This window comes from Thermobia domestica, chromosome 9 (assembly GCF_964235325.1).
Source record: "Thermobia domestica chromosome 9, izTheDome1.hap1.1, whole genome shotgun sequence".
NCBI classification, from domain to species: domain Eukaryota; kingdom Metazoa; phylum Arthropoda; class Insecta; order Zygentoma; family Lepismatidae; genus Thermobia; species Thermobia domestica.
The window spans coordinates 13,453,592-13,481,358 of record NC_137462.1 but is presented as its reverse complement, the minus strand read 5'-3'; the positions used below and the strand labels follow the sequence as shown (position 1 = coordinate 13,481,358).

General features: G+C 37.8%; 1 protein-coding gene across 1 annotated transcript in view; it reads right to left on the bottom strand.

Moving 5' to 3' along the window:
• The window catches only part of LOC145694421 (uncharacterized), a 42,864-nt gene extending 17,915 nt beyond the window's left edge, over positions 1 to 24,949 (bottom strand). Inside the window, exon 1 of the mRNA XM_081770625.1 lies at positions 24,234 to 24,949. Within this exon, the coding sequence (XP_081626751.1) occupies positions 24,234 to 24,523 (290 nt within the window). The 5' untranslated portion in view covers positions 24,524 to 24,949. The remainder of the gene's footprint in view (positions 1 to 24,233) is intronic.
• Positions 24,950 to 27,767: the final 2,818 nt, after the last annotated feature.

Sequence of the window (27,767 nt, the reverse complement as noted above, 5' to 3'; positions counted from 1 at the left end):
CTTAATTAAGGGGTGTAATTGTTTACAATTAAGAAATGTATTTATTTTGTAGTTTGTCGATCGACGAGCACGTGGTTACACAAATATTAATTTATAAATCTAAATATCGTTATAGCCCTTGTCCTAATACTAAACAGAAAAGCACTGCTCTTCAGTGTCATCACATCAATTTTTAAGTAAGTAATTTGTAATATTTCAGTAATTAAGTTGTAATAAGAACGTCAAAATATATTACTAAAGAAAAACACTAATATTAATGCTTGAATCATCAAAGCTCTCGTTCTATTGCGAAATATTTAAATTGAAATAATGCGGTTTTTAAGTTGTAACTGGATCGTCAAGCTATAATTTGAAATTTGCAAATTTCCTGCACGATAGTAACATCGATCGCGACCATCTATTGGCGTCAGTTAGCGCTGCTAGCAACATTTATTAGCATGACCTGACATCGGTCACAACTTCTATTGGTGTCAGCCACCGCAGCTAGCAATCTCTATTAGCGTGACCTGATATCGATCCCAACATCTATTGGTTTCAGTCAGCGTGGCTAGCAACCTCTATTAGCGAGACCTGACATTGGTTACAACATCTATTGGCGTCAGTTAACGCGGATAGCAACGTCTTTTAGCGTGACCTGACATTAGTTACAACATCTATTGGTGTCAACCAGTACGGCTACCAACCTCAATTAGCGAGACCTGACATTGGTTACAACATCTATTGGTGTCAACCAGCACGGCTACCAACCTCAATTAGCGAGACCTGACATTGGTTACAACATCTATTGGTGTCAACCAGCACGGCTACCAACCTCAATTAGCGAGACCTGACATTGGTTACAACATCTATTGGTGTCAACCAGTACGGCTACCAACCTCAATTAGCGAGACCTGACATTGGTTACAACATCTATTGGTGTCAACCAGCACGGCTACCAACCTCAATTAGCGAGACCTGACTTCGGTCGCAACAGGTATTGGCGTCAACCAGAGCGGCTAGCAACATTTATTAGATTGACCTGTCTTAATACGAGGGGAATTTAAAAAGTAAAGGCACATTTGCAATTTCTCTTTCCAGGGATTGGCAACACTGCTAATAACCAGTGCTGAGTGAGTGTAGTTGGCAACACTTCGAGACAATGTGTCGCTCGTATTCCTGCATTAGTCCTTGGAGCGTAGCTGACCGTTAAATATGGCAGCTCCATTGTCAATCTGCACCAAGGAGGAGATCAGAGCAGTGATTCGCTTTTTGTATGCGGAAGGTGTGAAACCTGTTGACATTATTCGTCGAATACAAGCACAGAATGGTGACAGCTGTTTATCGTGAAGAAAGATCTACGTATGGATAGAGCGTTTCAAACAGGGAAGAACTTCTTTATGTGACGATGAAAGATCCGGCAGGCCATCAACCTCAACGACTAAGGAACTTGGGTACATCATCCCTAACCGAAAAATAAGGCTGCGAGCATGGTTTGGAAACACTCTTCATCATCACAAGTTGAGAAATTTAAACGTCAACCATCAGCTGGTCATTGATGCGGTGCAAAATTAGTTACAGATGCAACCGGAAAACTTTTTTTTTTGTGTGTGTGTGTGTGTGTGACGGAATCAGAAAACTTAGGAAACGTTGGGAAAAGTGCGTTGAAGTCCAGTAGAAAAATAAGGCGTGTTTCAGTTTTCTATCATTAGAATAAGTACAGTTTTCTTCAAATGCGCCTTTACTTTTTGAATTTTCCCTCGCATTAGAAATGAGCGAAACACACTGACTTTTTTTTGGTAAGTGGGATAGGAGTACAACAGCATTTTTACGTAAGTTAACTATACGTCAGTGCAGCTAAATACGCCAAATGTTCAGTGCTGGGACGTTTCCAACGAAATCCGATAGAATGTACTTCTAATATGTGCCACGGTCTTAGACAAGTCCGATTTGACGAATACTCCGGGAAACAGCGCTGAGACTGCACTACTGTTTGCTTCGGGAAGGTTCCGTAGAAGGGTGTTATTATTTCAATAGAAGTAAGAACCCGTTATTAGTACCGTGCTAACTCAGAACATTGCCGATTGTTTACAGCAATGCATGCCTTATTTCGTGTCCGCCTAGGAACAATTTGTTTTCTAAATGTAACTTCAGTATTTGTGATTCCATGGCTAGTTAATCCAGCGTTTCCCAACCGGTGTCCCGCGAATGAGTCGATGGTGTGCCGCGACGAAATCGAAACAAATGCAAGACAAAAATGTACATGAAGAAAATTATAAAAATATGTAAATTTTATATTTGTGTTTCACAGTACTATGAACCTCTACAATGGAAAAAATTACTGTAATTGGAATTTATTATTTTACATACATTACGGTACTGTGTAGCTGCTAAAGCTGTGTAGAAAATAAAAAAAAATGTCATTGTTAAGACCATTATTGTTTCTTTATTGTTGCCGACTGTTTCGTAAGTTGAAATTATAAAATATCATTCAATCCTTTCGACAAAGCAAACATGCATACAAATTACCTACATTCATGTTTTAGAAGTGCAAGAGATTCGTTTGTTCGTTCGTTATTTAATGATCTTCGTTCCTAGTAAAAGATTGGATACAGTTTTCGAAAAAAGTGTATTTTTAAAAACTTGAGTTCTATATTTCATTGCAATTGTTTTTATTTTTAAATTAGAATATATATATATAAAATAAGCGTAATGATTTACCACGGGGAAAAATCCGTGATCGAGTTTTCTTCTTTGTAAGAAGATCAGTAATCACAGAAAAATACCACGGTAATAACTATGAGTGTGAAGCCAGAATTCAAGTTACACCTGTAGTAACTTGTTACACCTGTAGTGTGTAACTTGTTACACCTGTAGCAAGTTCAAAAAGGTTGGAAAACGCTGAGTTAATCAATACCAAGCATGGTGCAACAAACTACGCCAGGGTTTGTGCAGGACTGACTGCAGAAAACAAAGATGTATCACTTGTCCCACATATTCCATGTAATATCGCTGTAGTTTTCTTTAGAGTCGCAGTGCAGTGACACTGTTTGTTTATCTTCTTATGGACTAAAACTTTTTAGTTTGGAAATTCATTTTAAGTTTGGAGATAGTCGTTTTTACATTTTATCTTTTTGTCTTCATCTTGCACTTTGGTGGTTATTATTATTATTATTATTATTATTATTATTATTATTATTATTATTATTATTATTATTATTATTATTATTATTATTATTATGCTTCAGTCATGTTGTGTAGTAACATTTGAGTTCGTATAATGCAGATGATGTAATCAGTTGCAAGATTTATTACAAGATTTCTAGTAGTATCCTAGACTTGGCGTAATTACCTGCACGTGTTGGTAAATACGCCATTTTGTAACATTTTTTTCTTTCTTTTACCTTGGGTACAAAATAGAAGGGAGTCCCACCATTGCCACACTTTTTTCTACACGCGGAAAATACTACTCTATAACGCACATGTGTTGTTCTTTTGTGTTTCATGAAAATTAAGGCCATAAAAAATCCAACACCCTTAACATGGCGTATTTACCTGCACCTACCTTATATCAGCAGTAGAGTTACTAATTGAGTAAAATGACCTAATAAAAATAAACAATTAAAGTTGTATCTTTGTGCATAAGTTAATGATTCAGACACTTTACACGTAAAAGCATACCGCACCTTTATGGTATACTTTCACTTTTGGAAGTTATGTTGAGCTCCATCGTGTCTAAGTGGTTAGCGTACATGCCTTTGGCGTACAAGACCAGAGTTCGATTCCCGGTAGAAGCTCATATGGTTTGGATCCCACGTTGAGCTGTAGGAGTACGTCTAACATAGCCTCGCTGTTGAACGGGACTCTGCGTTGACCACATATTGTCCAGTTAAAAATGCACTACCCAGCCGACCATAAACTACCATAGATTATATACACTCATGTCCAAAATTATTGACGAATGTTGTAGAAACATAATGTTGTTGTAGAAACATAATTTGATAACGAATTCGCCGGTACTTCTTATAATGTTAGCATGTGTATAATCGGCAAAGACATGTATGTGGAAAATTTCATGTCAAAACAGCAGTAAATAAGAAGAATAAAACGAAACTAAAATTTTCTTATCCATTTAGCAACATTTTGTTTTACTCATGCTAATTTTCGTATTTATAATTCTTTTCCTATGAAATTTACCACAAATATACACTGCTCCACAAAACTTAAGCAACCCGAGAAAACGTGGTATAAGTGACGTGTAGGGCCCATTCAACACTGGTTAGTGGCAAGCACATACACAAAGATACACAGGCAAGGCGAGCACCCACTCTATCGCATAAGTGGTACCGTTGCAAGCGCGGTGAACGACTTATGCCATGAGGCGTACACCACAGCCCAGTAGTGTCCGAGGCTCCAGGCATTGAGTTAGTGGTTCTTGTGTGGGGTACACACCTTGCAACGGCTGGTAGACGACATTTGAGTGACTTTTACCGCGGGCAAATAATTGGGCGGTTGTAATTGGGGCGATCGCAAGTGGAATTGGTGCAGGAATTCAACGTGAACAAAAGTGTTGTTTCGAGGCTGTGGAGTCGCTTCCAAAATGGAGGTGAAGTCAGTAGACGTCATGGAGGAGGCCGTCCGAAGAAGACGTCGGCCGTCGAGAACCGATTTCTCACAATTTCTGCCAAACGTAACCGTCAAACTTCATGCTCTCAACTGGCCAATGAATTGTTTCAGGCTACAGGACAACGCGTGAGTCGTGAAACTGTTCGTCGATGGCTCAATAGAGCAGGACTGTATGCAAGAAGGCCTGTGCTGTGTGTGCCATTGAAACTGGAGAACAAACGTGCGCGTTATACATGGTGTCAGGAAAATGTTACACGTGGGAAACACCAGTGGGCGCGTGTCATGTTCTCCGATGAGTCGAGATTCAGCCTGTCGTCATATTCTGGTCGGACTTTAGTGTGGAGAGAGCCGGGAACACGCTATCATCCAAACTTCATTGCTAAACGGCCGTCCTATGGCGGTGGTTCCATTATGGTGTGGGGTGGAATTATGCTGGACGGGAAAACGGACCTCCATATTGTGCAGCGTGGCACTTTGACACAACGGTACCGGGATGAAATTCTCAATACACATGTGCGCAATATCCGAGGAGCATTTGGCCCAGACTCCCTGTTCATGGATGACAATGCATGCCCACACTGTGCACATCTTGTGTCCGAGTATCTGGAGAGCGGAGACATTACGCGTATTGCATGGCCTGCATATTCGAAGGACTTGAATCCCATCAAGCATGTGTGGGATGCCCTTGTGCGGCGAATAGCGCAGCGCAGTCCACCAGCACGCACTCTCCCTGACCTGCAAACAGTTCTCCAAGAGGAGTGGCGCCATCTGCCGCAAGACTTGATCAACACTCTGATTTGCAGCATGGAGGCCAGATGCCGTGCCTGTATAGCTGTTCGTGGTGGTCACACGCCATATTGACTGCCTATGCCCTCGCACAATCCAGCTTCGCCTGTTGAGGTATCGTTGTGCTGAACTTTTTGGTCACTCTGTACATCCTAACTGTATTGTTCGTCTTCACTTGTGTTGCATTTTGCATCTGGACCGTCTGTTTGTTCATTATACTTGGTGCAGTGATCGTGTCGTTTTATTTTCTGCCACTTTCTTCGAGTTGCTTAAGTTTTGTGGAGCAGTGTACATTTCCCGATTATACACATAATTAGTATCAGTATTAAAAGTATCCTGTAAAATCATTATCAAATTATATTCTTACAAGAAGACAGTTATAGATATGTGACAATCATTTTGGACATGAATGTACTTTCAGAAAATAATTGGAAGTCTGATTTTTAGGTCATGACTAGGATTTTATGATGTCCTCGTTTAGCCAGATCAATTTTGAATTTTGAATTATATTGATTTGAATCTGATAATTCAGCAAGGGGTAAGTTAATAACATTAATATACTGTAAATTTTCATAGATTGTTCCAGCTTTTTCAAAAGTTTATAAATCTGCGAGTCCAAATTCTGAGCCTTCTGAACCCTGGAAAACAAAACCTGATTACCGTAGTACAACATTGTTTGTATATGGACAATAGTGTATAACTACATCTAAATTATGTAATTGATGTTCGGAACAGATGAATCCCATTAAATCAAAGAAAATTATGGACCCTATTTCAGAAATTTAGTCTGTGAAAACATACGTTCATCTATACGTCTGTGAAAATATCTAATAAACATATGTTATTGTGAGACATGCACTACCAAAGGTTAACTTTCAAATTTTAGTTTCCAGGTAATGTTTCTATACTAAACGCAATGTTAACTTGAGAGCCGCATCACAAGCGCATTAATACATGTCGGCGCGCGAACCTTTTCACAGGGAAGTCTTTGTATGTATGTGTGTGTGTTTTGGTTTGGCTCTCAATCGCCAGGGTTTCAACTGGCGCTGTTCTGAGTTTCAGCTGATATGCGCGGAGCAATGATTTCTCGTCCTTTTCCTGCCGCTTACGAAAAATATGTTTCTTGGTTTATTTGTTTTAATAATTCATGAAGACACGACAATAGTAATAAATGTATTGGAAATTCGCACGTCATGTATTTGCAATCCTCAAAATTAAAACCCGAGAGCATGAAAACTATTTTGCTTATTCATTTCAATTGATTAAGGTAAGAAAGGATAAGAAATGAAGTTATTCTCATATATCTACCTGGAAATGGTCAATCATAAACAGAAACATACGAGCAGCCACCCTCCCACACAATAAATTAAAAATACAATTTTTTTTTTCTAAAAGCACAGCAACTCTACATTGACACTGAGTGAACCACAGCGAACCGGCAACAATCATATTAACAATTTCTTCAATAGTTGTGTCTGCATATTTTTCTCTTAGTCGAGCGTACAAATTGTTGGCAATTTACTTTGTTTGACTTTAAAGAGGTTTCCCTTCCTCGTGTTTGCGATAATACTGAGAAGATGATAATTCGGATTCATTCATGATTTCAATTTCGCGCTTAATACTGTCCATGGTTTCAGTTTCACTACACCCACGTACCCACACTAACGCACGCACGAAGACGATATTTGGCAGAGCAGTGTTACTCTCTGCACAAAAGTTACAGAAGTTACATGTGAGTCCCGTTCTTTGTTTTGTTTCATTTATCAGCAGGCATAGAAGTTTCTTATGGGGTAGCAACTCTAATTCATATATCATATAAAAATAATAAGCCATTTCCTATCCATTGTGGACGATTTCTAACATTGATCAATTAACTAATTTTACTGGTCCTCTGCTTTTGTTATAAGATTTTTCAAGTTTATAATCATGCAACACTTGCAAGAGACTCGCATCTTAGCTGCCGGCTTTTCACTCCTTTCTTTCCTTCTCTCTTTCCGATTCTGAGTCGTGACGTCATTTTCATAACCCTTTACTAATAAATGTAGTATCATTTATTTTAAATATTGTTTCTGTATTGACATTTTTATATACTTGAACTCAATTAGCTCTTTGAATTGCTCTCCTAAGTAATGTTTTACTTGTGTAACGGGAGGAACTATGTAATGTGCGCGGAGTCGCCTGAATTGAAGCTGCGTATCTCGGCTATCAGGATAAGGTCGCGGCAAGTATACTTCCTGCAGCTAACAGTCAGAAGCGAGCTGTTAAGGAAAAGTCGGAAAGTTGATGTTTCCTTCGTTGACCACCTCGTTCCCCCGACTTAACTCCATGTGATTTCGTCATACGAAGTTTAAAAAAAAAAAGATCATGATTACGTACCACCATTTCCAACAACAATTGATGACCTACGTGCCCGTATCACAGCAACCATTGTTGATATTGACCACAGCATCGCTACAAAAAGGTTTAGGCAGGAGATATACAGTACTATTGACTTGAGGTGTGCCGTGTTACGCGAGGTGCTCACACAGAACACTTGTGATCAGGGGTAAAAATGAGGGGGAACGCAAGGTGACCTGACGTCCCGTTTTAGCCGGGACAGTCCCTTATTTTCAACCGCTGTCCCGTTTTTTTTCTGATTCACAAACGGGACGCCTAAATGTCCCGTGTTTAAGCAAACATAGCCTAGGTGTCCCGTAATTATTATTCAAAATATAAATGGTCAATGCTAATTCTACACTCTTCCGTACCAACACTCATTGGGAGAGGGGCAGATCCAGAAGGGGGCGATCTCCCCCCCCCCCAGAAGAGGAAACTTTTTAATTTTATATATATAAATAAAACCCATCCCCAAATTTGGAGCCCTTAAAAGTAGCAATATGACATAGCACCGCCCCTCCACAAGTCGGTCCTGGATCCGCCCCTGCATTGGGAAGGTTCAGCCGTGCCTAGAACTTCTGAATATTCAAATGAGAATTGAGTATTCTGTGGTTCAAGTGGGAATTGAGTGGGAATTCTGAGTGTTGAAGTAGTTAAAAGTATTGTTGGGTAGTACTTAAGTTAGAAACGCTGTATTATCATTCTTACTTGTGTATTTTGTAAATTGAAAACACTGCTGAGTCTCAAAATGCAATGTGGAAGTCACCCCTCCCCATCGCTGATTCGTATGTGCCCCGTTTTTTGAAGTAAAAGTTCTGGTTACCTTGGGGGGAACGTGGGGGGCAGCGGTCCCCCAACTTCAAAAAATATGTACGGAGTCCTCCCAGTTCCTAAAAAAATTACAATGGGCAAAGGTAGGCAGGGAGACGGCATGACGTCATACCACTACCTACCACCCCCCTACCTTTTCATATCCACTTTTACCCCAGCTTGTGATATGTTTGAAGGAAACTTTGACACTTTACCTTTCTTAGTGCGTGTATCACAATAACATATGGTTATTAGATTTTAGAGAATACATTTCTGAAATCAGGTCCATCATTTTGACTTGCACTGTACCTGTGTGTATATTCGCTTCTAGTTTCTACATTTTAAATGTTAACAACAGAGAAAGGTAATTTCAAAATAATGTCTCGAGGTGGTGCTCAAACTAATTAAAATACTTTTCTCTTGTTTTTTAGCGTAATAATGTCTACGAGCGTACCAAAGATAGTTGTATACTTTACTTTTTTCCTCCTCAGAATACTGTATATCCTCGGGACACATTTATGTAACAAAAAATTACAAAAGTATTTTCCATAAAATAACTTTCTCATCAACTTAGTCTACTTTTTGTGGTTTAGTATTTCTCTTAATGTTAGCATGGTAGATCTGTACACTTCGCCGATTAAACTGTTGGAAATCCTGTAAAAAACAATTTTAATGAAACTAAAGATTATTCACAAGGGAAGATACACAAAGGAGTTTAGCTTCACACTACGGTAGACTTCCAAAGTATGTAAATCTTCAGTTTAACGTCGCACGTTTATGTCAATTATACTAAGGGAGACAGATGATTTAAGACAAGTGAATTATGATGGAAAAAATCATGGAATGGGAATGTGGGAAGAAACAGGAGCACCCCGAGAAAACCCACGGACACGGTGTTGTCCACCACCAACTTACTTGGCCGGGGAACGAACCAGGTATTCTACGCTCCAGAGGGACTTAGTAGAGGTCTGTACGGGCCGAAATTTTTAGCCCGGGCCCGGCCATTTATAATGTGAGCCCGACCCGAGTCCGAAATATGTTTTAGTATTTAGGCCCGAGCTTGTGTGATAATCAAATGAGCCCGAAATAAGCTCGAATTACAGACACTTAATAATTAAGGCAAAATTGTATTTTTATTTACAGCAATTAGAGGTTTAATTTTGGAGTTGTGCTTTAAAAGTTCTCCAGAAAGAACGGTCCAAACGTCCAATAAATATCGTTGTACAGTACATTTACAAAGTTAGGCCCGAGAAATATGATTGTATATTTAAAAATTTATGGTCCGGGGCCGAAGTGATATATGCTTTGTAGGCCCGAATCCGGCCCGCGGACACCCATTATCAAAAAACAATTCCTTATTGCCTCTTACAACTATTAATATCCAGAAATCAATGCTGCAACCGAAAGTTGTACTATTTTTTGCTACTTCTGATTTCAGTAGAAAAATAAAGCTAATATGGAATTTATTCTTCGGATACTGAACCCATATACGAGGGTCATCCAAAACATAAAGACTGTTTATTTATCCAAAATGAAATACACAATATATATATATATATATATATATATATATATATATATATATATATATATATATATATATATATATATATATATATATATATATATATATATCGTCGACAGCGTCACAAACTGTCGTATCTCAGTTTTCTAAACTTTTCAGGAGAGCGATTTTTAGGTTTTCACACAACTTTGAACAGCCATAACTCAAAATCTATTTTACCGAAAGGAGAGAAAATTTACCAAGTTATAACTTAAAGCATAAGAAATCAGTGGAAAAAGTTTTATGGAAATTGCCTGTAAAAGCTTGTGGAAAATTTGGCGGGAAAAAGATACGATAGTTTGTGACGATGGTAATCCTCTCTTGTATGAAAGATACGACGCATATTTTTTTATACTGAGAACTACATTAACAATCGGAATATATTGCACTTTTATTGAAAAACTTCGTGTTTATTACACAAAATAATTTAACAAATGCTTCCTGAGATTCTTGAGGGTAAAACGAAATTCCTGAGAACACACAAGAAACACAATATTAAGAGCATACTAACCATAACATAAAATAATGCTATCAAGTTGTCGTTGCCAGAATATAAAATCTTACAAAGTAATTTGCAAATTGCATGCTTTGATATTGCACTTGAGAAGGATGGCTAATGTGGTAAGTTTCTGTAAAATTGAACATGTTCTCGAATGATTGGAGTTGGGCCCGGACACAATGATAACGAGTCCTCTTAGGCGTGGGAGACCAGGGTTCGATTCCCGGCGGAAGCTCATGTGGTTCGGATTCCACGTTAATCAGTAGGTCTACGTCTCATATAGCCTTGCTGCTGAAAGGGACGTTAAAAATCAATCAATCAAAACGAGTCCTCGTACTTCTCTGGAGTGATAATTTTTCACAAGTATGCAAAGTAGGAACTTCTATATGGTGAATTCAATTTGCGTTCTTTTCAGGGAAATAGTTATGTAAGTGTCCTCAAAATGACTTGTCTTAAACTGAATGCAGTTTGGATAGTCTTTGTTCACTTTCACTTCGAGCATTTCCGTCCGATTGATTGGATCTCCATTTTCGTCACGTCTGACAGAATACAAAGACATTGGGACAGAGATCTAATCTCATACATCGCTTCTGTCAATACAATGAACGGTATATGGGTTCTTTTTCCTTGCCAGTTTAATAATCGGTTCAAGTTCCGAGGGTACAAAATTACTGCCACAGTGCTTAATAGATGTACTTATAGCACTGTGGACTGAATCTCCCTTATTTTGTCCATGCCTAGATTCAAAGAATCGGAGAGAAATTTCTCTGATGTTCTTACGTGTTTGCACCGCATACCCCATCATAGCAACCAACCTAAACTCCTACTAGATCCATCCTGTATTTCTCCAACTCATTCATTACGGATTTTAACGCGCCTCCCTATAAAGAATTCTAATATTCCATGTTCCAAATCTCATATCCATTTTCTTTTGCTGATGTCGTGCCAAGTTATCAGTCTTGGTCCGAGGCTTTTGTGATTGTTTCTGAAAAAGTGTCTTTTTTCTATTACAGGATGAGTTTGTTAGGCTCACCCAAACCCCCAAGCTGGAGGGCCACTCCTTGTCTGCCCGCGACTGCTTATTCAGTATCTTCGCAGCTAACCTCTATATCTAAAGGCCTTCTCCTCGATCCGCAACCTGGGGCCGTGGTGGCTCAGTGGTAGAGCGTTCACCTCTGGTTCATGGGGTCGCGGATTTCAACCCTGCTCCCGCCAAGTGAACTTTGTGGTGGACAAATAGCGTATGCGTGGGTTTCCTCGGGGTTCTCTCGTTTCCTCCCACTTTCTTCATTCCATCATTTCATTCATTTCTCATAATCACCATTTCCTTTAGCCTAACCGGCATAACCGTGGGACGTAAAACTCAAAAATGTCATGTCATGTCGATCCGCAACCTGAGGACGCCCCATGCCGTGTAAATATATATGTATACAGCCCCGCATTGATCAAGTATAACATTCTAGCTTATAAGTTTATTTGCTTCGGCTGTTCCGAGCTTAAGATATAAGTAAAAATATATTAAGCACAAATGATAAAGAAACTAAGTCTACTTGATGGATAACAATAAGAAATGATATAAAAAGGAATGAGTTTATCAGTACGGGACTGTATACCTACTTTTGGGCCACTTTGTATATATAAACAAATTGCTTTGAACATAGACGTATCTGTCCAGTTGCGAAAGATCTGTTGCTCACAAACTGTCGTAACTCAAGATACGACTGTTTGTGAAAATGGTTTATATGCTTCATCTTAAGATACGACACAGTGACGTCATCACCACCGTCAAAACAACGCACATTACAGATGTGTCGCTTTGGGAAATTGTAAAAGTCAGTGTATACAACTACATAGTAAAATATCTCAATTTTCGATTTTTTTGAGATACGACACTTTGTGACGCTGTCGACGATATATGTGGGTTCCTGTCACCACGGCATGGCGCGTCCTCAGGTTGCGGATCGAGGAGAAGGCCTCTAGATATAGAGGTTAGCTGCGAATATACTGAATAAGCAGTCGCGGACAGACGACTAGGAGTGGTCCTCCAGCTTGGGGGTTTGGGTAAGGCTAACACCCTCATCCTGTAAAAAAAGGTACTTGTTCAGAAACATTCACAAAAGCCTCGGACAAGGACTGATAACTTGGCACGACATCAGCAAAAGAAAATGGACATGAGATTTGGAACTTGGAATATTAGAAGTCTTTATAGGGCAGGCGCGTTAAAATCTGTAACTAGTGAGTTAGAGAAATACAGGATGGACTTAGTAGGAGTTCAGGAAGTTAGGTGGGAAGGAAATGGATCTGAGAATTCCGGAAATTTTACGTTCTTTTACGGGGAAGGAAATAAAAATCACCAGTTAGGAACAGGATTTTTCGTTCACAAACGAATATTACCAGCAATTAAACGGGTTGAATTTGTTACTGACAGACTTTCTTTTATTACTCTTAAGGGACGGTGGTGTGATATTATTGTTTTAAATGTACATGCTCCAACTGAAGATAAGGGTGACGATATAAAAGATAGTTTTTACGAAAAGTGGAACGGATATTTGACCAACTCCCGCGATACCATATGAAGGTTCTATTAGGGGATTTCAATGCGAAGGTAGGACGAGAGGATATTTTCAAACCGATTATAGGGAACGAAAGTCTGCATAAGGAAAGTAATGACAACGGTGTTAGACTCGTGAACTTTGCAACATCCAAAAACCTAATCGTGAAGAGTACAAAATTCCCACATCGCGACGTTCATAAATACACTTGGACATCACCAGACGGAAAAACACATAATCAAATTGATCACGTTTTAGTAGATAGAAGAAGACAATCTAGCATAATTGACGTCCGGTCGTTTAGAGGGGCTGATTGTGACACTGATCACTACCTGGTAGTAGCGATAATACGGGAGAGATTATCGTTGAATAAAGGTAATATTCAATGTCCGAAAACGGAGAGATTTAATTTAAAGAAATTAGAAGAGAGCCAGGTAAGAGAGGAATACCAGATTGAAGTTTCGAATAGATTCGCGGTTTTAGAAGACTCGGAGTGCACTAGTGTTGAGGATACTTGGATTGAAATTAGAGATAGCATTAAAAGTTCAGCAATAGAAAAATTGGGACACGCGGAAATACGTAGGAACAAACCATGGTTCGACCAAGAATGCATTAAACTAGCAGAGAAGAGAAAACAGGCAAAATTACGGTGGCTACAAAATCCGAATGAAACAACTACACAAAATTTCGCAGATATCAGGCGGAAAACTTCCAAAACTTTTAGAACAAAGAAACGGGATTTTTTGAAAGCTAAAATTAAGGAACTTGAAGATAATAGTAAAAATAAAAATATTCGGGACATGTATAAGGGGATCAGCGAATTTAAGAAAGGCTATCAACCTCGTGCTTATATATTAAAGAAATCTGACGGAACAGTTCTCACCGATACGGATAGCCTCTTAAATAGATGGAAAGATTTCTTTGACGATTTGCTGAACACGCAGCCAAAAACTAATGTGCGTGGAGAAAAGGAGATACACACCGCAGAACCGTATATTCCAGAACCCAATCGAATAGAAGTGGAAGCCGCTATAAAGAAATTGAAGAAACACAAATCTCCGGGTGTAGATGAAATTCCGGCTGAGTTAATTTTAGCTGGAGGCGAAAAATTGTGGAACAAGATGCACAAACTCATTCTCCTTATCTGGAACAAGGAAGAATTGCCACAAGAGTGGAAAGAATCAATCATTGTTCCAATTCACAAGAAAGGCGACAAAACTGACTGTAATAATTATCGAGGCATTTCTCTTCTGTCAACATCCTATAAAATCCTTTCAAATATTCTGTTAGCAAGACTGACCCCATACGCAGATGAAATTATTGGAGATTATCAGTGCGGATTTAGACGAAATCGATCAACTATCGACCAAATATTTACCATTCGCCAAATACTCGAAAAGAAGTGGGAATACAATACCCCGGTACATCAACTATTTATTGATTTTAGAAAGGCTTACGACTCGGTTAGGAGAGAAACATTATACAACGTTCTTACAGAACTTGGAATACCGAGAAAGCTAATTAGATTAATTAAGGTATGTTTAAGTGAATCCCAAAGTAAAGTCCGGGTAGGAAAATTTTTGTCCACGAGCTTCCACATCGAAAATGGCCTGAAACAAGGAGATGCGTTGTCGCCATTATTATTTAACTTTGTGCTGGAATACGCTATAAGGAAAATCAAAGATAGCAACCAGGGCCTAGAGTTGAACGGCATTCACCAGGTTATGGCATATGCTGATGATGTAAATTTAATAGGGGATGATAGGAGAACAGTAGAAATAAATGCAGAGATCTTATTAAACGCTTGCAGGGACATGGGTTTAGAAGTAAATGCACAGAAAACTAAATACATGGATGTGCGTCGGGACCGTAATACGGCAAATTGTGGAGGCGTTAAAATATTAAATAATGCTTTTGATAAAGTGGATACTTTCAAATATTTAGGATCAATATTAACAGACGAAAATCATATTCACGAAGAAATTAAATGTCGACTAAAAATAGGGAATTCGTGTTACTATTCGGTTCAAAATCTCTTGTCGTCGCGAATTCTGTCGAGGAATTTGAAGCTTAAAATATATAAAACGATAATCATGCCTGTTGTTCTGTATGGTTGTGAAACATGGTCGCTTACTCTGAGGGAAGAACATAGACTGAAAGTATTTGAGAACAGGATCCTGAGAAGAATATTCGGACCCAAGAGGAACGAGAATGGGGAATGGCGGAAGCTTCATAACGAGGAACTACATAGTTTATACGGTTTACCCAACATTGTTAGGGTCGTCAAGTCTAGAAGGCTTAGGTGGGCAGGTCATGTAGCTAGAATGGAAGAAAGTAGAAACGCTTTCAAAGTCTTGACTGGTAGACCCATAGGAAGACGACCATTAGGAAGACCTAGGCGCAGATGGGAGGACAATATTAAGATGGATCTCGCAGAGATTGGAATACAAAGTAGAAACTGGATGCAATTAGCTAAGGATAGAAGTCAGTGGAGAGCTTTTGTGAACGCGGCACTGAACCTCCGGGTTCCATAGGCCATAGAGTTAGTTAGTTAGTTAGTTAGGGATGGCCAAAAATTTTCGGATCCGGATATCCCGGACCCAATGTAATCCGGATCTCGGATCTGGATCCAAAATTCGGATTTCGGATCTGGATCCGGATCTCGGATCCGAAATTCGAATCTCAGATCTTGATTCGTATCCAAACCTACATCTGAAATTGTGATGATAAAATTGAATATCTAAAATTCGTCAAAACTTTTTTCGGATTCACTAATATAGTAGGTTGCTGTGTTTTTAAATGTTTCCAAAACACGTTTGTGCTACCTTTGTTCTTTATTTTATTTTAACCTTGCAATATTTACATGTTGCACTTTCTGCTGAAGTCTCTTTAGTAAAATGTTTCTAAGTTTGACTTCTTCCCATTTCAGAGTATAGTGAACTGTCTGAAAACTGATGTAAAGGGTAACAAATTCTTCTGTTTAGTTCCGCTTCAAAACTTAATGTTAGCTCTACATTGAAAATATTTATTTTATTCTTAGAAAATAAACTTTACTATTTTCTCATATACAAATGAAATATCTTTTAGATAAGGCCCTTCTAATTGCAGGAATACTAGACAAAACAAACTCTTTATTAATTGTAGTTTCTGACTCACTAGAGTCCAAACTCAACAAATGTAATAAAGGCAATAATGTCCGGTCCAAACTCAAACTCAACAAATATATTTCACTTCGAAGATATATACAACAAAAAATATAGACTGGTTGGCATGGCACAACAGTAGATTTTTAAACATACACACGAGAATTTCAGCAGAGCGATATGATTGTGTATTATTATTATTAATAATAAAAGTGTTCATTGTATGACTTTATCACCTAACTTATGGTTTGCTCATCTGAGGTCGGGGTTTGTTGAAGGAGTAAATAAAAAAGAGATTTCTGTTTTTTTTCTTCTCCCTCCAGGTTTCTTTAAACATACATTGCAGAACGTAACCAAAACATATTCATGCATCATATCATTGAAGCGTTTTGTGTTTTGTATATTAAAGTGTTCAAAAATATTTAACATATTCGCATGTGATATTAGGATTTGTTCATGTGATATTAGGATCAATTCTCGGTGGGAACATACATGAGCCAATTGAAAGCTAAAATAATATGAAAATAATAGTTAAAAGTCAGGAAATTGATAATAAAACGTAAGCTATCTGTTGAGACTGTAAGGCTGTGGTTAAATTAACCCACACATTTCGTGAAGATATATCGTTATTGTTTATTTACTATAAGCTACCAGATACATCCTCAGAGGCCACTTTACACTGTAGTAATCAACAGATGAAAACATTGGAAAAGAAATGGAAGGAAGTTCTCCACAACCTTAGATTAATGTACTAACCTAGCATTTGCCCAGTATAACTGAGGAACAACCCTGGAAAATCCTCCGTCAGGATGGCTGGTCTCCGAATTCGAATCCGGTATTACCCAATTGCGAAGCAAGAATCCTAACAACTAGCCTAAGCTCGCTCCGTATTATTATTATTATTATTATTATTATTATTATTATTATTATTATTATTATTATTATTATTTAGCTAATAATTAACATAATGTTCTAAAATTGATGCAAAATTAAACCCTTCTTTCTTTATTGCTGATGTTATAGTTAAAAGGCCTACATGAGACATCGGTCTCCCATTAAATGGACCTTGTTCAAGAAAGAATACTAGAACTGGAATTCAGGAAGCGGGGGTGAAGAGATTAATGAAGATGAGGAAACTATGTACGATGCAAAAACTGAGTAATTATGACTTCATTACAGATATATTCATTTACATACGTCAATTAATATTTCTCTGACACAGGGCACCCTTACTTTCTATTGTGGCAAAGAAACATAGGTAAAACTAGAAAAAAATTAGGGAAAACGAGGGGAAAATGATAAAACGCCCTTCAACTTAAAAAAAAAAGCTAAAAATAACTAAACTTAGAGCCACGGAAGACGCGAAACGAATTTTATTGAAAAGTTTGCTTTTTCTTAGTGACTAGTTGTGCTGACTATGAACATGAATTACAAAGAAAACAAGTAGCTAGCTCTGAGTTTCGCAAACCAGTTGAAAAGAAAATATTGGATAAAATTTAATAATAAAGAAAGCATTTATGATAATTAAAAGAAACTAAATTCTTGGTACGACAGTCCTTTGGTTCCTACCAGCGGGCTTACGTTCAAAGTCGGGATGTGTAGTCAACGCATCGACAACCGAAGTCCCTAACACCGGCTTTTTAGACTGGAGTCCGCTACCTCTTACTTCAGAGAACTCTCCAATTGTCCTCACGATGCTGGGTCAGCACCAAATTGTTGAGTGCCTCTCCGGAAATTGAACCCATGACCACGGGCACCGAAGGCACTCGCTAACCACTGTTATATATATATATATATATATATATATATATATATATATATATATATATATATATATATACATATATATATGTGTGTGTGTGAAAAGGTAACAGCTTTTTATCAAATTATTTTACCTGCTGAACGCTTTGCACGGATTACACTGTAACCATTACGACACCACACAGGCATAGAAGTAAACGAGGACAGTTAAAAACACCTATGCCCGAAGCGGGATTCGAACCCAAGCCATTGACAGCAAACGATCCACAGCCTAATGCCGCAGACCACCCGACTATGGTTGTTGGGTATTCTCGGCTAAGCGGTAGCACATTTAAGGTAACTGATTATTTTAAAAGTTGGTCCTAAATATTGACAATCTACGTCTTAAGTATCAAATATTTCCTGCGATAATACCATACACTCTATACAGACGAAAACCTATAGTTACCCATATTATCTAGTACAGAAATAAGTTCTGATTCTCTAATAGCTGTTGATGGTGATAGTCAAGGTTCACTGAAGCATGATCCCCAAACCCAAACTGAGATATTGATGTTACTGGAACGGCTGAAAAGTCATTGTGGGTAAGTGAATTGCCCACTTGTCAGGATGAAGGGCGCTTGTGATGTGAAATGCGGGGCTGTCAGAGGTACTACTTATAATAATTGGATTTATAATTTTCTATGCTGCCGTAAACCCTCTTCAAGAAGATAACCGTTAATTTTAGCTTTGAAAATGTTACATAAGGAGTTTTATTGCTATCTTTAGGTTGCATATAAATCTCTTCATTCCGGAATTATCGGATTAATTTTAACGCTTAATCTTCACATCTCTTTTGATTTACGCATATTTAAGTGGGGATTATCCCCTTAAGGTCAATTAGTGATATTTTAACTCATTTCGAATCAACTATATATGGTTAGTCTTGTTATATGGGAATAATTGAGACCGGAAGCAGTCTACAGGCTAAGTCCAAAAGAATCTTGCCGACCTACAGATAAACCACGTTTTTCAGCAAGGTGAATTGTGGCAATCCGATACCCACATAAGGAAATCTTCCCGTTCAAGTGAAAGCTTCCATAAGAATCAGCACCCTAATCGGTGGAATGTGTCTTGCTAATTTTTCCCCAATTTGAAAGTACCTAACTTTATTGTTAAAAATGAAAAGGCCTTTATTTCAAACAAGTCGCCATTACAGTTTTCGTATTTGAACACAATACTCATGAATAGTGTTCTCAAATGGGTCGGGTCAGGTTAACTCGGGTCGGGTTGTCGGGTCAGGCTACTCGGGTCGGGTTGTCGGGTCGGGTTGTCTGGTCAGCTCGGGTCGGGTCGGGTCAGTCGGATCGGGTTGTCGGGTCGGGTCAGTCGGGTCAGTTCACTTTGGTCAACTGAGTTTAGGTTGAGCTTAAACTCGGCTGGAGTCGAAAGCTGCTGTTTTTCACTACCTGCCTAATTAAAAATAGCAATTTTTAATTGATTTTATAGAAACCATAAATCTATTTTGAACACTTGCAGCTAGTGTTTTTATCGTAAATGCTTATTTTTGTACTTGTGTGTACTTTAATTTTTAAATGTGGAAGATTGATTTTACCAATCGACTGTAATATTAATATCTACGCCAATATGGAGTCTGGATTTAGAACAAAACTAGAAGTTGTTTAAGCAAGGCCAAAAGAAAGATTGGATATGGACGACCAAGCCCAAGCAGGGCCGCGGTAGCTCAGTGGTAGAGTATTCATCTCTGGTGCATGGTGTCCATGGTTCGATCCCAGCTTGCGCTAAGTGGGCTTTGTGGTGTAGTGGTGTAGGGAAGGGGGGCCCAGAGGGCCCCCCCAAAGAGGTCCGACAATGTACTTTGGTACTTTGATGTTTGTAATTTTTTTTATATATTTTTATGTTTATATATTTTTTTGTTTGTAATTTTTCTATATGTACCTATAACAGCACTTGGGCCTCCCCAAACACACATCCTGGCTACGCTACTGTCTCGGGGTGAATTTTCTCCGATATGTTTTCCGAAAACTTGCTATTATTACTAGCTAAATCTATGGCCTATCCTGGAGTTTCAATTAGGGTGGCTAGATGTCCTGCTTTTGGCCGGACAGTCGGGCTTTTGGAGGCCCTGCCCCGTGTTCGGCTTAGTAGTAGAGCCGGATGTTCAATTTGTCCTGCTTTTCAGTTGTCTTATTAGATAAATGTTTAACTTTCCATTCTTCTGAAGACTCAATGGCACCAGTCTCAGACATGTCAGAATTCGCAAATTATTATCAGTACATTTTTGTAAGTTGTGAAGTAAGAAAAGTTCGGAATTCCAAAATTTGATATAGGAAAACCATTAGATTGGCAAGCCTCACCAGGCCATATTAATTATTTAATATGCTGCTTGGACAGAAGAACGCAACCGATTTAATATCTCTACAGCTAAGGCTGAACTTTCAAGTTTGTTTCAACTTTGAAGGGAAAAGTGTGAATGGAACGTGCAGTGACATATTTAAAGAATTCTTGCAGAACGTCTACTGAAAGTCGCTCGAATGGCAAAGAAATATCAATGAGGTAAGAATTTTAACATGTAAATATAGCTTAAGCCAAAGATGCCTAAACGCAATTAATGAATTGAATGTCATTTCTGGGGAAAAGGTTTATAAATTCATAAAGTCGGGTGTCCGGCTGTTTAGTCATTGTCTTCTGGCCACCCTAGTGTCTATGCCGCGTTCAGAAAAGCTCGCCATTTATTCCTATCATTACTCAACTGGATCCAGTTTCTGCTTTGTATTCCTATTTTGGCGAGATCCATCTTAATATTGTCCTCCCATCTACGCCTAGGCCTTCCTAATGGCCGTTTTCCTAGTTGATTAGATTTCCAGTTGAAACTTTGAAAAAACCTCCCTACTTTCTTCCATTTTGGCTACATGACTTGGCTTCCTGAGCCTCCTAAATTTGATGATTCTAACAATGTCTGGTAAACAGTAAAAATTATGCATATAAAGTTCCTGCCATTTTCCATTCCCGTTCCTCTTGAGTCCGAATACTCGTCTCAAGATTTTATTCTCAAATACTTTCAGTTTGCGTTCTTTCCTCAGTGTAGGGACGTAGCCAGGATTTCGTAATAGAGGGGGTCCGTGACATGAAATACTGTGGTCATGACAATAGGGCTCGATCATTCCAAACTATTATACTGGTAACATGTATTGGTTCGTTTAGTCAGGTTTTCGTAAGGGAGGGAGAGTGTAACATGAAATATTGCAGTTATCACACCAGGGATTTGATCAATCTAAACTATTTTACTAGCAACATATACTGGTTTGTTAGGACAATAAAATGAGAATATGTTAGTAAGTATTTTAATAACAAACTATGAAGAAATCTCGAATAAAAGAATATTTTAAAAAGTATTGAAAAATATTTTACAATATCCACGTTCTTTATTCTATTCATTCAAATGTAACAATTTTTGCTTTCAGTATGACCCAGGGGCTTGTCATACTGCTACTTTTAAGGGCTCCAAACTTTGGAATGGGTTTTATTTATATATATAAAATAAGAAAGTTTATTCTTTGGGGGGCAATCGCCCCGATCCCCCCTGGATCCATCCCTGGTATGACCTCAACTATTATAAAAAGTACATATCTACTATTATAAAAAATACATATCCAATAATGTCATAAAATATTTTATAATATCTGCGTTCGTTGAATCAAATGTTAACAGAACTTTCCACATAACTTTTTGTTTTTATTATTCCGTCAACTACTTCTGTTCCAAATAACAAATTAAGGGAGCAGTAAAAAAAACTTCTGAAATAACATGTTTGATACTACAGGGAAGGGATGACAAAATTATTTTTATTTTTAGCTTCTTTCTATTTTTAACGTTGATTCTACTTTTTTCTCGTTTCTTTTTGTATCATCCTTCCTTATTTTTTTTTATTTCTGGTCTCGAGGGAAGGGGAGTCCAAACCCCCCGGACCCCCACCCTTGGCTACGTGCCTGCTCAGAGTAAGCGATCATGATTCGCAACCAAAGAGAAGAACAGTTATGATTATAGTTTTATATATTTTAAACTCAAATTCCTCGACAGAAGTCGCGAAGACAGAAGATTTTGAACAGAATAATAAGAAAAATTTCCTACTTTCAGTCGACATTTAATTTCTTCGTGAATATGGTTTTGGTCTCTTAATATTGATCCTAGATATTTGAAAGTATCCACTTTGTTGAAAGTATTATTTGATATTTTGACGCATCCATAATTTGCGGTATTATAATCCCAGAAAACTTCCATGTATTTAGTTTACTCTGCATTTGCTTCGAAACCCATATCCCTGCAAGCGTTTTATAAGACCTCTGTATTTCTTTCTACTGCTATTATAACTTCATTTACATTTTATAAATAAATGTTTCCGTAATAGCAACAGCACATATTATGATTCAGTTTAAGAAGTGAGAGTGTGAAAGATTAGTGCGGTGAGCCCGTACCCTTTATATTGTTCGAAATGAGTGATGATCTTAAAAAAATTGAATTTACTACTTTTTTCTTCTAATCCAGTTGAGTGTTCTAATCCATTTAAATATGAAATTTAAGTTCTGTAATACGGAACTTTTATTATTTATAATTAAAATTTAATTTTAAATAATATTAAATCTCATACGCATTTACGTAATGTTTCTTATTTTATCATTAAAATTTAATTAATATTAAATTTGTACGCTCTAAATAAAAATTTCGTACGTTATTTTCATTATTCATAATCAAAGTACGAATGCTAATGTAATTGGCGCAAACTGCTTACGCTTAGATTCATTTCGAATTGCGCTTTCTATACTAATTTGAGATGTTGAATTTTATTTAAATGAAGCAATTTTTAAACTTATTCGTCCATGGGAAAAATGAAATGATGAAATGAAATCTTTGAGTTTAATGTCCTACGTTTATACTAGGCCCGTATTCAGGGGGTCTAGGTGGGCCGGCCTCCCCTAAAATTAGCACGGTATGCTTGCAAATGAACTATCATATGGTTGGATCGGCCCCCCTAACTTCAGCCTGGTCCCCCTACATTTTTGGGCTGGCTACGGGCCTGGTTTATGCCCGTTAGGCTAAGGTAGACGATGATTAAAGTAAGTGAATTGTGCAAGAATTGGTGGAATGAGAAAGTGGGAGGAAACGGGAATACCTTAAGAAAACCCATGAATACGATGTTGTCTACCAGGCCCGTATCCAGAGGGGGTCTAGGGGTCCGGGCCCTCCCTAAATTTTTGCTGGCCCCATAAAATATTCACGGTAGGCTTGCAAATGAACTATAATATGGTGAAGAACTATCATATGGTTGGATTGCCCCCCCCCCTACATTTTTGGGCTGGCTACGGGCCTGTTGTCCTCCACAAACTTACTTGGCCTGGGATCGAATTAAGGACCCCACGCACCAGAGATAAGCATTCTACCACTCAACCACCTTGCTCCCTATTTGTTCATGGAGTCAAAAAAAAAAAAAAAAAATACGTTCGGCTACCGCTTATACCAATGGTATTTGGATACTTTTCTAATAGCGCTTATAGTATGTACTAAGTCGTTTAGACGTATGATTAGCGTTATACTAAACGCCTGACTACTGCAGAAAACATATGTTAGTCACTCTTTAGTATAGCACTAATCACGCGTCAGGACGACTGCATAAGGCCCACTGAATCCAATAGAATATTTTAAAAACGCATCCGTACATAAGGGTCACGAGAAAAATAACTTCGGAGTTGGGGTATTTATGTTTATTTTTTAATTCCAAATTGGACATCATTTTGCTCGTGATCCTATGAACGGACATATTTAGGGATATTCCATTGGATTTGGCATCACCATATTGTTACAAAAAAGCACCAAAGTTACAATTAAAAGTAAGTTACAATTAGATACTTATCAAACAATGAAAGTTAATTTCTACGAAACAATGTAGACACTTGAAGAAGGAATCATTATAAACATACCAGAATAAATCCCACGCATTTCCAAGAAAAAAAAAATAATAAACGTTTCCTCATATAAAATAATTGATGGGTTAAAAAGAAGATGGCGCAAGTTTAAGAAAATAAACTTGTCATGAGGGAGGCAATAAAAATTGAACACAGTGAGTAATTAACAAGTGTACTCACCTTTTATTGGATTTAACCAGTTCTTTACATCTTCCGGAGCCATCGTAGATAGCCGCAGGACCACATTTCACGTTCTTCAACCGAAAAATAGATGCCGGGGGAATTCCAGACCGTGATTCGTTATTATTTTCGTCCACTGTAACACGCTGAGAATGGGCGTCATGCAAACTCTTCCTCAAGGCCAATCCCTGTCCATCATTCATCGCCATAGGTGCTCCGATGCAAAATTTAAAAACAAGAAATATGGCAAAAGACACAATTAACACAACAAAGAAAGAACGATCGGGCATTATTTTACCACGTGTTCCGGTTGGTTATTATGTTCCTTAGGGTTTCGTTTGGATAAAAATAATAAAAAAAGGAACAAAGTTTAAAAAGTCTTGTTGAGTAACTATAGTGTTGTTCACCCAAACAGGACAATAACCGAGAACAACAGTTCTTCTTCCGTGCTTCCAGCAGATGAACAAGTACTTCCTAGAATATTTTAAAACAATTTTTTTGGGGTACTTGAACAAGTTCTTTTTGAACTATCCTTAGTCTTCGTTGTAGAGTAGCGTTAACAAAAATAAAGGAATACCAAAGTCCGGTTACCACTAATATTGAAATTTAAGAATTTATCGTCACCGTAGAAGCTGTAATAGCCACTAAAAGTTGAGGAACCATTAGACAATGTCTTGAAATGCGGAACCTCCAAAGACTTCTGTTGTACTATAAGGCAATGACCTTAAAAGTGTGAAGCTAGGTCACCTCTTGTGGAAGAACCAATGGCGATGAAGAAAGAATTGAGGGTGCATGGTTGATGGTAAAAAAGAGAGAGAGAGAGAAAGAAAAATAAATCAAATGAACAAGCAAGCTAACGTACAAAACATCTAAAGAGGGAACAAGATATCTGAGTAATGAGGACTCATTCAAATGCTTACACAAGGTACATTTCCTTCGAAGCACGCTTGTATGAACAAACGTGCTTTTTAATCTTTCAGGTACATTCGTATTTGAAAGTGTAAATTGCCTACGGGTAAACAGAGGAAATATCTTTTGTCAGGCGATTAAGCTAGACGGAACTCTTAAAGAGATACTTTTGTTTCTTTAGCTCTAGTTTCTAGGAAACACAGGGCCTTATGCAGAGTCGTTTTGACATATGATTAGCGTCATACTAAAAGACTGACTACTGCAGGGAATATATGTTAGTCGAACTCTTTAGTATGGCACTAATCGCGCGTCAGAACAGCTCTGCATAAGGCCCAGAGATTCTATGTTGGTAAATTTGTTAATATAGGTATCTTTTCTGCAGTGTTCTTGGGTTCGATTACCAGTGAAGCCAGAGTTATCGATATTGATCCAGAATCGATTTGATTTGAGTTGAGTTTAGCGTCCCTTTCGGCAGCAAGACTATTAGATCTACAGCTTAACATAGGATCCGAACCACATGAACTTTCACCGGGAATCGAACCTAGGTCATCCGCGCCAAAGACGCGTACAGTAACCGCTTAGCCACAAGAAATCTCTATTGTAATTAGGAAGAGACAAACTCAGTCTAGGAAGCAAGAAATAATCACGACTGGAGCTAACCCTAGGGCAATGCGATATTCGGATTTGGATATCGAAAAGCGATATGACTAAGTATCAAAATTTGATCGATGTATCGAAACAACGGAAAGTACAGAAATATCGAAAGAATTGAAATATTGATATATGAGGAAAATTTCGATATTTGAAAATATCGATCGATGGATTCAAATATCGAAATATTTTACAGCCGTAGCTGACCCTTCATCCCCAATTGAATGTCATGTACCGGTCCATTCCCGTCTTCTTCTTCTTCTTCTTCTTCTTCTTTATTATTATTATTATTATTATTATTATTATTATTAAGCATGCTGACTTTTGACAGGTCCTCGTACTAATGAGCTTTTTTTTTTTTTTTAATGTTATGTTTGAGCCTGTAAGTGTTTATTTCTGAATTTCTCTATCTTCAACTTCTTCTTTTAACTCTCAATATCATTATCTATTTTTGAAATCATCGATCAGTTGTGTTCTTCTTCTTCCTATTCCTTGTTTTCCTTCCATCTTTCCTTCTATGGCAATATAAAGAAGACAATTTCTTCGCAAGATGTATCCAATTCAATTGGCTTTCCTACGTAGAATGCTAGCTAGAAGTGTCCTCTCCTATCCATTTTAAAACATCTTTCCTTGTTGCTCTCTCTGTCCATTTTATCTTCTCCATCTTCCTCCAACACCACATTTCGAAGCTCTCTAAATATTTTTTCTCTAACTTCCGTAATATCCAAGTCTCTGAACCATACAGTCCAATGCTCCATATATAGCACTTGATCAACTTCTTCTTAAGTTCAATATTGAGCCTGCTAGTTAGGAGTGATATTTTCGTGTTGAATGCTTATTTGGAATGGATATTCTTGATCTAATCTCAGGGCCGGATTTCCCAATAGGTATGGGTATGGGCGCAAGCTCCCAGGGGGCGCACGGAGGAGAGAAAAAAATTTAAAATGTCTAGAAATAAAAATAAATAGCCATAACTTAACATATTTTTTGAATTGATTTAAAAAATCAGGCTAATAAAGCATTCTGATTATGAAGTTCATTGGAACAAATAATTGTTGGTAAAGTTAAACTATTTTTCAACATTATGCATCAACTTCGTTACAACATTGATCTCAAACAAGGGAGAACTGGCTATTTTTTTTTACTTATTTACTTTTTTTTTACTACAGTTTTTTTTTTATTTATGTGCCCAAATGGCTAAATTGAACAAAACCAAAGTTATTCACCAATCTTTTGTTAATACATTAACGGTATTTTGTTAAGCCCAGAACCAAGTAAATTCCTCAAAAAACTTGCAATGATAAAATTGCATTGAGGAGTGGTGTTTAAGCAATTAACATATAGGCCTGATATAATTTTTTAATAAAGGTTTTTAGGATAGTAACTTTAACCAGACTAGGGGCGGAAAACATTATTGGGCCTAGGGGCGCCAAAATGCTAAATCCGGCCCTGGGTACAGCAAGCGTTTCTCGTCAAAATACTTCGCAGATGCTTGAAATTATCGATCTCTTCACGTTCTCTTTGGTCTACTCTGATCCGTAAAGCCGTGACTCCACGGGATATTCTCATGACTTTCGATTTTTCCTATATATGCTTCACTGACATAAACACAATTAATTCCACATAGTTTCAAATTGCATAAACATGAAAATCTTCTATATCGCGATTTTGAAGGACGTAAGTTTTGTTAGAATGTGGGTTCAATCATTACGCATATTTAAGAACTGACGAAAAGATTTGACCCTTCAATTTTTTTAGAAAAAAAAAATAACCCAACAAAATTAGTTAATAACACTATAGATGGGAATATTGCATTAAGTCTAGTCGAGTATTCGCTTGTAATTCGAAGATAACTGCAATTGAATAACGGGGGTACTATGGCTCTATGGTAGAAGGATCACTTCTGGTGCGAAAGGGCGCTACTTCGATTCCCAGCTAAGGAAGTTTGTAGTGGCGAACATTGTATCCCTGGGT